At 43.5% G+C, this 11234-nt stretch overlaps 1 protein-coding gene and 1 pseudogene across 1 annotated transcript; both read right to left on the bottom strand.

Annotated features, from left to right (window-relative positions):
* Positions 1–3317: 3317 nt before the first annotated feature.
* rpl11 (ribosomal protein L11) lies at positions 3318–6195 on the bottom strand. Its single transcript, XM_014177579.2, has 6 exons — positions 6169–6195; positions 5307–5457; positions 5065–5171; positions 4422–4553; positions 4193–4303; positions 3318–3396 (listed from the first exon to the last, which is right to left on the bottom strand). The coding sequence occupies exons 1-6, from the start codon at positions 6172–6174 to the stop codon at positions 3367–3369; spliced, it is 537 nt and encodes a 178-aa protein (XP_014033054.1). The 5' UTR covers positions 6175–6195; the 3' UTR covers positions 3318–3366.
* A 483-nt stretch (positions 6196–6678) lies between these two features.
* LOC123730945 (cyclic GMP-AMP synthase-like) lies at positions 6679–9527 on the bottom strand (annotated as a pseudogene).
* Positions 9528–11234: the final 1707 nt, after the last annotated feature.

The following is an 11234-nucleotide window of genomic DNA, read 5'->3' as shown; positions in this document are numbered from 1 at the left end:
GTTGGATGGGGAGCGTTGCTGCACAGCTATTTTCAAGTCTCGATCGGGTTCAAGTCCAGGCTCTGGCTGGGCCACTCAAGGACATTCAGAGACTTGTCCCTAAGCCACTCCTGCATTGTCTTGGCTGTGTGCTTAGGGTCATTGTCCTGTTGGAAGGTGAACCTTTACCTCAGTCTGAGTCTTGAGTGCTCTGGAGCAGGTTTTCATCAAGGATCTCTCTGTACTTTGCTCCGTTCATCTTTGCCTCGATCCTGACTAGTGTCCCAGTCCCTGCCACTGAAAAACATCCCTATACAGTATGATGCTGCCACCACCATGCTTCACCGTAGGAATGGTGTCAGGTTTCCTCCAGAAGTGACGCTTGGCATTCAGGCCAAATAGTTCAATCTTGGTTTCATCAGACCAGATTATTTTGTTTCTCATGGTCTTTAGGTGCCTTTTGGCAAACTCCAAGCGTGCTGTCATGTGACTTTTACTAAGGAGGAGCCACTCTACCATAATGGCCTGATTGGTGGAGTGCCGCAACGATGGTTGTCCTTCTGGAAGGTTCTCCCATCTCTACAGAGGAACTCTAGATCTATGTCAGGGTGACCATCGGGTTCTTGGTCACATCCCTGACCAAGGCCCTTCTCCCCCTATTGCTCAGTTTGGCCTGGCGCCCAGCTCTAGGAAGACTTTTGCTGGTTCCAATCGTCTTCCATTTAAAAATGATGGAGGCCACTGTGTTCTTGGGGACCTTCAATGCAGCAGACATTTTTTGGTACCCTTCCCCCAGTTCTGTGCCTCGACACAATCCTGTCTCGGAGCTCTACAGACAATTCCTTCCACCTCATGGCTTGGTTTTTGCTCCGACTTGCGCTGTCAACTGTGGGACCTTGTATAGACAGGTGGGTGCCTTTCCAAATCATGTCCAATCAATATAATTTATCACAGGTGTACTCCAATGAAGTTATAGAAACATCAAGGATGGTCAATGGAAACAGGATGCACCTGAGCTCCCGAGTCTCCTTGCAAAGGGTCTGAATACTTATGTAAATAAGGTATCTGTTTTATAGGTTTAATACATTTGCTAAAATTTCTAAAAACCTGTTTTCACTTTGTAATTATGGGGTATTGTGTGTAGATTTCTGAGGATTTTTTATTTAATCTATTTTAGAAAACGGGGGGGTCTGAATACTTTCCGAAGGCATCAACCTATGGTTGATGAATGTGAAAATGACAATCCATTTGCGGTACATGTAAAATATGTATTGCAGTTAGCAAGGTGGAACTGTGATATGATTACGCAAATGTGTTTGTGTGTATGTGCGTGCAAATGTACATACTAGAGTGAATGTGTGTTTGTGTGTTAGAAATGGAGACATACAAGCTTTTGACAAATATTGCAATACAATTTTCAGCAAAACTTTAATTCTTCCCATTAAAATATTTGTCTTAAGTAGTTTAGCTCAATAAAAGAAAAGTTAAATTAACAGTATTTAAACATGTTTTTTTAAGTGCAATGTAATACAAGAGTTGCAATGACTGCTGGAGACAACTTTATAGGTAAAAGTAACTTTACAATGTCATCCAGACTAAAACAGGTAGAGAATGTCTGAGCAAGACCATGGCCTGGCAAACTATGACCCTGACAGATTCATAGGTCTCAGAATTCCCACCTACCAAAGACATCCAACATAAAACAATAAAGCAGACCTTTTTGGTAATATTAGCCAGACTTCAGTAGTACAATTTGGAAATTAAAAGGGTTTCTTTTTAGAGATTTGGTTCAGGTCATGTTTTGTAGTTAGGCCATGGATTTCAGCTCCTGCTCACGTGTTTGATCAGTGTCCTCCTCAGCCATCTCCATCCAGGTGATACAATGACAAGCTACCAGGGTATGGAATCTGTGAAACTCCTAAAGATGGGAAGACCTGCCTGCCAAGGCAGAGCTAGGGGTTGTGGCTGATGACTCAACCATTACAATTTGATGTTAATGAGGCTAATTTGAATGGAGAAATCCCTGTATTTTGCTCTTACCGAGCTGAGGCTGGCACAGGGGGGAAAAGTGTGTTGCCTGTGTGTCCAGAGGTGAGAGGCTCTAACCCTGGGGTTTCACTGAATAAAACCAATCGGATCTAAATGGTGATTGTCTCATTTAAATTAACATCAACCCTCACAGGTAATGTATACACAAGCTGCCACACCAGGAAATGTCCATTTTGTCATATTTAGTTAGAAAACCATGGTAAACTCAGATTAAGTGGCATAAACCATTGGAAACCAGTGTTTGCAAATGCTGGTCCTGGGGATGATGAAGTGTGCATATTTTGGTTTTTTCCCTAGCAACAACTCACTTCAACCTTTAGTGGACTCAGGCTAGGGCAAAAAAAGTGCACCTTTGGGTTCCCAGGACCAGCATTTCTTACTCCAAATGGTATTCTGAAGTGACGAGGCTGCAGGGGGTTGAACTAGACAACTTCCAACTTCAGCTACTCAAAATGTACCAACATTCTACGTAACAAATAATGCCATCATTTGGCAGATGACTGAACCACCATGTACTGCATGCATACAAATCTAATTTGTCACATGCACCAAATGCTTAATTACAAGCCATTAACCAACAACGCAGTTAAAAATGAGTTCATTACTCAAATAAAAACTTAACAGTAGCAATGCTATATACATGGGGTACCGGTAGTCAATGTGCAGGGGCACATGTCAAGGTAATGTGTACATGTAGGTAGAGGTAAAGTGGCCTTTGGACCTTGACTTTGCTCTCCTGTACCGCTGGCCATGCAGTAGCAGAGAAAAATCTATGACTTGTAACATTTTTTGGGCCTTTCTGACACCACCTGGTAGAGGTCCTGATGGCAGGAAGCTTGGCCCCAGGGATGTACTGGGCCCTACACTCTGTAGTGCCGTGCAGTCAGAGGCTGAACAGTTGCCATACCAGGCAGGATGCCCTCCATGGTGCAGCTGTAGAACTTCAATATCGTCTGGCTTATCTTTGCTACAACTCATCCTATTAAATACAAATTAAGTTACATTTCCCATCCTCCAACTGAGCAAATATTGTTGCCTGTATAGCTTATTTTACAATGGAAGCTTCTGAGGCAAAAACAGCAATACAGAATGCTCTCAACCAGAACACTAAGATTAAATAATATGCACCCTTTAAAATAGCAAGCGCCATTCTTCTAATTTAATACACATTACTGTAACCCCATTAACATACATTTCCATTTATGCACAATTAAACTAAATCTGGATTCACTCAACTATAAAGCCAGCATAGGATGCATAACATTACTTAATAATCACAGAACAAACAGTTCTTTTTTTATTTTATTTTATTGTTATGAACACAGCCAATGGTGATCTTTACTTCCCGGGGAGGATGATCCCATCATACTGAAAAAGAGAAAAATTAGCTTACAATGCTCAGCAAAGAAGTCTACTCAAATCAGGAGAAGTGGCAGACTTGTCAAAATCCACATCAAATACAAAATGTTAAATTAAGTACATCATCTTCAACCAATAGCTTTGCTACAAAAATTTTGAACATGTATCAGCTGACAGTTCTCTTCCAATAGCGTTAGAGCAGGTATTGGCAAGCTTACAAGCAAATAGGCAGTGACTGCAGTTTTCATTCCTGCCAAACGGCAACACCTGCCTCAAAGCTAGTTTGACAGGCTATGCAGTTATAGCTCACCATTTATTGATTGCTAAAGTTCTAATAGTTTGCCTATGTCAGTTAATGTGACAAAACAAGCAAGTATAGCATAAAGAGTCATTGTACCATCTAAACCGCTGTGAAATATATTTTCTATGACACCAGAAATAATTATATTTTCAGCTGGTGTACAAAATATAAATTCTGCATAAACTCAACAGGAAGCATAGAAATATTGTAGATCAAATAGATCTACCACTTCAAACTTGCTTTCAATGACAATGACAGATTTAACATATTTCTATGTGAATTTTGTCAGGTTGCCAAAAAGTGACATATTGCAGCTTTAAAAGACTGACGCATTACTGCTCCTAGGAATAGGGGACAGAATCCTACTGGTAAACTATGGGTTTCAGACAGTCATCTTTCTGATGTACATGTAAAAAAACAGCGCCAGCCATTTGCAGGTACCATTGACCACCCTTAGAGAAACCACACATAATCAGTCAGAGCATAGCTCAAACCGAGCCTCACCTTCTGCTGGAACCAGCGCATGGCCTCCTCTTTGCGGATACGGTGCCTGAAACCGATGCGACCGGTTTTCTGCTTCTTGTCAGCGATGCTGAAACCAGGTCTGCCCAGGACCTGACAGAATGAAAGGAGAGAAAGAGGGTGGTTGAGATTAGAAGGCATGCAAAAACTATTGTATACCAACAGCCATGTATAAACAAACTTCATTTAAAAAGCATTTGAAGCCACTCACGACGTAGAAGTCCAGTCCATAGATACCAATGCTGGGGTCGTACTTGATTCCCAGATCAATGTGTTCCTGAATGCCAAAGCCGAAGTTCCCAGTGTCGGAGAAGTTGTTCTTCCGCAACTCGTACTCACGCACCTTTGGAAGGATGCGTTACACCAATTAGTAAGGGCAACATATAGCGACTTCAAGCAATATGACTAAATACATTCCTAACCATGTGGACAAAGTTCACACCCTTAATAAAACACCATTGGTTGAGGTTGAACATTAGTGATACAATGCAAAACAGTCATTTAGCAGACACTTCTCCAGAGCAAATTGGGTTTAAGGGTCTTGCTCAAGGGCACATTGACAAACCTCTCCTAGTCAGCTCTGGGATTCAAGCCTGTTACCTTTTGTTTACTGGCCCAACGCCCTTAGCCGCTGGGCTACCTGAGGCCCTAAAAGTATGCATAACCCAATAACGCTACGAACAGCAGGCAATGTTATGGAGGCTACCACACTACACTAAGCCCCAACCTAAAAGGTGTCAGAAACATTCCCTTGACAAATTAATAGCGATTAAGACATGTGCAAGGTCATTAAAACTACATCCTTAAAAATGTAAAGTAGTGTTTCTAATAAATAAGTAATATTGAAAGCGCACCTTGAGTCCCTTCTCCAGGATCTCCTCAGCCTTAGCTCCACGGACGGTACAGTGGACAGCAATTTTTTCATTTCTGCGGATGCCGAAGGATCGCACAGTGTAGCGGGCTGAGGGGGACGGGTGACAGACAAATTGTAAGCATAACACATTTCACTGACAAATAGAACGTGTCAGTCTAACTTAACTAACCGTCAAACACCCTGCCACTGATTAAAAGCACATAATCGAAACAGTTTACCTACCCTTGGAGAAGACAGGCGTCTGGCCTGTCAGCTGCTCAAGCACCTTAGCAGCACGGGTCAGTCGGTCACCACTCTCCCCAACACAGATGTTCATACAGAGCTTGCGGATGCGAAGCTCACGCATGGGGTTCTCCTTTTTCTCGCCCTGTTCCTGTTGAAATATACAGATATCATGAGGCTGGAAGGTTAACATTTACACAATGTAGCCAATAATGACACTTCTGTTTGGATACATCAGCTGCTTGTTATGCTGGCTGGTTAAGTTAGCAACATGTTGCTAGTTTGGCTGCTAGCTAACTACTGTTAACGTAAACTAGCTAATAAATCCTGGTCAAGAGACAAAACAGTCAATCTTTAAGCTGTTCCCAAAAAGCCATACGTGTTGACAGACTTAAATCCATTCAAAAACGTGATTCAAGGTGTTACCTTCCTAAGTTACCCACTAAAACATGCCACACGGACATGCCTGAGCAAATCCCCGGCTGCTAATAGACAGTTAGCTATTAAAATGTTGCGGAGTCAAATGTCACAACTTCTTACAGAATGTTCACGATATTTTCGCACGGTTCGTAAACGGACGTTCCAGTTACCTATTTCGCGGTAACTAACAAAGTACTGAGAAATGTTTTCGGGGAGAGACCTCAACGACAACATCTATGTCGCTAGCCCTTACTGATGCTTCAATTAAATCAGTGGTCCATAACATTTTGCCCGTAATACAACTTCATTTCAATGCTGCACATGTACCTACTCATATCTGGCTATAAAAACACTGAGATTTTGCCCATATCACGCTGATGATTGTGGATTTAAACTGTAAACCGAGAAATCTCGCCATTTTATGTGTAAACGCTGTACTTACCGCCATGTTTAATCACTAGAAGAGGACGAAACGTTTCCGGCGCAGCATATTTATAGGGAAGTGTTCGAATAAATGGGCCCTACGTAACAAATTGAATTTGAAGGACGGTTCCATAAGCGCACAAAGTCAATAATGAAGTACAGTAAAACTGTATCTATCAGTATTAAAGTAGGCGTATATAATAATATTTAGATTCAAGAACTCAAAAATCTTTATTAAAGCAAAAATATGGAAAATTGTAAAGTAATCAGTTAGGACATCCATCAGTTAGTCATCCATTACATTAGCTTTGATTTAATGAATTGCCATCACCTTTCCTTCCATACAGATTTTGGAAGGTCCTACCCTAATACAGACTTCAAAACAGACCAGCAACTCTGTTATAGAAGGACTGCAACACACAAGGATTTTATACATGCACGCACGCACACACACACACACACACACACACACACACACACACAATATAATAAATCATATAGGATCATACATGCAGGACAAGAGTTTCATTGATACATAATATATTTTATTTAAAAGTTTGTCATGAAGTACATTGGAGTAGTGGACAGAAGTAGTAAACAATACATTGAATAGCTACTATATTCTTGGTCATTTGCATAGATTGAGCATTTACATACAAATACAGAAATGTTACTTTTGTGCTAAATGTTTCATTGTGTTTATTAAGAGCAAAGACATCATTTAGAGATAAATAAAAATCTGTTTAGAAATGGCTTACCATTCTCTACATCTGCATAACATTTTAGCGCCCTCTGCTGTAGATGGACTGTCTCTGCTACCTTCCTACCACTGATGGGCAGAGGTAACAAACAACACAGACCAAAGCCACAACCAAAGCTAAAATTTTGAACATTTTCACTAAGAATTTTGTCTCAATAACTTGGGGTGGCTGGATAATAGGAGATTGGATAACATGAGTCTGCTGTACAACAATGGATGGCTGGGGCTGGGAGTTACTGGGGGAGTGTACTGCCAGTGGTGGGGCAGGAGCCGGGGGCATTAAAAGGGGAAGCCCCTGTCTCCTTTGCTCCTCCAGAGCCTCAGTCAGAAACACCAGAGCTTTGCGTGGGAAGGTCGGTGCGGCGAAGAGGTTGGAGGTGGGGACAAAGAAGTGGGGTAGCAGGCCGCTCCTCGCGTGGCCCTCCAGGGCCCCTAGGAGGTGCATGAAGCAGGCAGGCAGATGATGGGGTGTCCACAGGGAGTCCTGGGCCCTGATGGAAAGGGTGTGTAGGAAGACTGTCTTCCCGTGGTAGGAGCACAGAGCATCCAGCTTCTGAGGGTAGTGTTTCTTCAGTCCCTCGATCAGACACTTGAGGAGCTTAAAGCACTGCTTACTAAAGAAGAGAAAGATTTTGTTCATGATATTGATGACTTCACATAAAGGTATTTTTCAGTATTAGGGCTAAATGAGTCACAGGTGATGGTAAATGCTGTAGTAGAGTGAATTATGACCGGCAGCACTTGGTGGCAGAGCTCTCACAGCAGGTCCTCTTGTTCCCATGAGTCTTGATTAGTTCCTTTTCTATGTGAGAAAAGGAAATCCTCCAACTCTCTGCAGGAGACAAGCAGCCACAAATAAAAGGGAATCATTTTCAATAAAAGGAAAAATATCATTCACATTCACTGTATCAATCATGACACAATCTATCCACATACATCTATGGCTCTGGCACAAAAACAATAATAATGTTACACACACCTTTAGCTGCCTCACTGAGGTTACGCCCTGGTGGTTTCTTGGGCACAAAGAAGCAAGTTTGGTGGGTGAGAGAGCGCCGGGTCTTCTTCCCCAGCCAGTTGTTCACATCTGGGCCGGCGCGGGCAGCCAGAGGCCAGCCCTGTGAGGAGGGCACTTCCAAGGCGGCACCACATCCACAGAAAGTAGTTCCTCTTTCCCATTATCCACCTCCAACAGGGAAAGGGTCACCGCTGGGGAGTTTGGACGCCTCCTATTCACAACCCAATGCCAGCTATTTCCAGGCACTGCTGATCAAAGAACATACAAAGGCATACAGGTATGTGCCATGTCATATTTAGACAAACAGTTTATATTACTAATATATAGGTGGCTAGAGATGTGGACACCGACCACTGACCTCTAAGACTGAAGGATTCATATTGACCCCTCAGCAACATAGCATCCACAGATAAACCAGTTGGACAAGAAACCAGTTGGACAAGATACAGTATTGGTAGGTGAGCACTTGTATGACTGCATTTCCAAACTATCAGGTGAATATAGACCAGTTACCACACCTTTGTAGGTGCTGATGAACTTTCGGACCAGACGGTGCATTTCACTTATGATCTTGGTGGCTGAGATGGTGATCCCATCTTCCAATAGGAAAGACCGTATGTGGGAACGCGTCGGTCGGGATAGGGCGACTTCATAGAACAGGCCGTGGTATTGGTCCAGCTCAGTCATTTTGAGGCAGGAAGGAGACTGGAGCTTCAGCATCATGTCAAACTCATTTGGGTTGTGTATCTGTTGGAACACAATGGTAATAGGTACTATGTATTATTTACATACTATTTCGTGTTGTTCACAGGATTCTAATAACAGTAAAGTATACTCACTGAACGCAAAAGGCAGGTTTGACAGACCCAGATTTGTAAGTCCAAAAGACTTACAAACAGCAACACTTGACATTCAACAGAAGATCAACAACCTCCATGTCTGCATGTCATGTTTCCTATTATGTACAGTATGTCAGAGATAAGGTTCAGTATTGACTCATAGATACTGCCTAATCAGTCGCTCAAGTCATCCATGTTTATAAAAACACACCTTTAGTGAAAATGTGGATCATTTGTTGCCGGTAATTATTTTGTGTTCACGGGTTTTAATTGAGCCACCAGCCAGAGACAATTCCCGTCTCATGGTGAGTTACCTTAACCATCTCGTAGTATGAACCACTGTTGAGCACAGAGGCTGACTGGAAGTAGGGCTGCTCATCACTGTTCTTGAGGAAGACCAGCAGGCTGTCCCGGAGATGGTTGACCAAGTCCACGGCCCACTGGCGGTCACTCTGGCGGAGCTTGAGGTCCTGTGACCGAAGCCTGATCCAGCGGGCCAGCTCTGGGGTGATAGGGGCCAGCTCGTACCCTGGTGTGGGGTTCTGGGCTGTGGACAGATCGAAGTATTGGCAGGACTGTCTCAGATGAGCATATTTCCTGACAACAAACCATGGGTGACCAAAGAATTGAAAGTGGTGCTTAATAAGAAGAAACAAGTGTACAAGAGGCACAGAGAGAGGTGAAGAAAGAGATAAAAAAAAAGGGGAGATGCAAGTACAAGGATAAGTTGCAACAGATAATATTACAGGGAGACTCTCGGGTCAGCCTGGTTGAGCATTCAGAATATGGCAAACGCCCTGCCTATTTGTTTGTAAATATCCTTTGCGATTTATTTTACATTTTTAGATGTTGTATGTTTTATGATTGCTGCAAGATGAATTGCATCTGAGGACATTAAAGTTTTCTATATCTGACTCATAGTGTTGAAGCATGAATGGTGCAATTTTCACCCCGTTTTACAGGATTATGCACACATGAAGTTCATCTCCAAAACAAATATTTTTTTTTGTACTTTGTACCCCCTTTTCAACCCAATTGGTAGTTACAGTCTTGTCCAATCGCTGCAACTCCCGTACGGACTCGGGAGAGTCGAAGGTCGAGAGCCATGCGTTCCCCCGAAACACGACCTTGCCAAGCCACACTGCTTCCTGACACTCTGCTCGCTTAACCCGGAAGCCAGCCGCACCAATGTTTCGGGGGAACACTGTACAACTGGCAACCGAAGTCAGCGCGCATGCACTTGGCCCACCACAAGGAGTTGCTAGAGCGCTAGTCGACAAGGACATCCCAGTCGGCCAAACCCCCCCCAACCCAAACAACACTGGGCCAATTGTGCGCTGCCTCATGGGTGTCCCGGTCGCGGCCGGCTGCAACACAGCCTGGGATCGAACCCGGGTCTGTAGTAACACCCCAAGCACTGCAGAGCCTTAGACCGCTGCGCCACTTGGGAGGCCTCCAAAACATTGCAGATGCAAAAATTCACTCAACTCAGAATATGAATTCTGCCTAGATGAATGAATGTAACATGTTACTGATTGATTGTCTTAGCGTCTTTGACATACAATGATACCCACATCAGATGAGGACAATCAACAATACCATTGAAGCGAGCAGGTCGACCGTGCTATTACCTGTCAGGTGTGGTCTCTGCCTAGGGAGGGGTGAGTTGTGTGTGGCTGGGGTACTGGAGTCTCCTGACCCAACGATGCCCCAGTCTGAGAGTCCTCGATGGGGCTACCTCCATCTCCATCTTGTCTGTCCAGATACCCACCCTCCTCTGCCTCTCTGCCCAGGCTAGGTTGGAGGTCGACTGGGGTGGACGAGGTCCTGGCGAGGGCCCATGATTGAGGAATTGTCTGGGGCTTTAGAGGGTGTGGATGGAACTGAGGTCTGTCTCCTGGAGGATGATCTCCTCTGAGGTGTGGTTCTGTTCATCTTTCCACTGTGATCAACACACGCACACAAACACAAATCAATCGATTCAGAGAAACAAGAATTACGTAAGTAGAATTTGAATGTCCTCTTCCTTTTAGGTTGAAAGTATATGGGACGGGACCGCGCAACAACAAAAACAACCTTGCTCAGTCTTTAGTGGGTGCATAGCAACGTCGTGTCAGAGATCATATTACTAAGTTCCATGTAATTTTAAGCACAGTACACACAATGTACAATGACTGTAATGCTGAGGTCCTGCCCAGAGGAATGAACGTAACTGATTTCCTAGACCTTACCTAAACCAGGCTACATGTTACTCTAGACAACTTCGCTTGCGACCATTTCTTCATAATCCCAGACTGACTGTTAGAGAATCATTCAACCATTGTGACATTTTACAGGGGTTGTTAAGACTTACCTGCTATTGCCCAGTCGTTGTCACAAATTGCAGCTCGCTAGGGGGACATTGAAACGTCACTATTGCTCCCCTCTGTTTCAGCTCGAGTATTTCTGGTTCCTGACACTATTCCCTA

The sequence above is a fragment of the Salmo salar genome, chromosome ssa27 (assembly GCF_905237065.1).
Source record: "Salmo salar chromosome ssa27, Ssal_v3.1, whole genome shotgun sequence".
Taxonomy (NCBI): Eukaryota; Metazoa; Chordata; class Actinopteri; order Salmoniformes; family Salmonidae; genus Salmo; species Salmo salar.
This window is presented reverse-complemented; position numbering and strand designations above follow the sequence as displayed.

Excerpts from the sequence above, each read along its gene's own strand:
- rpl11 (XM_014177579.2), bottom strand. Across the intron at positions 5,172-5,306 it reads GACGCCTGTCTTCTCCAAGG|CCCGCTACACTGTGCGATCC; the intron begins GTAGGTAAACTG and ends CGTCCCCCTCAG. Across the intron at positions 4,304-4,421 it reads ATGGACTGGACTTCTACGTC|GTCCTGGGCAGACCTGGTTT; the intron begins GTGAGTGGCTTC and ends TCATTCTGTCAG.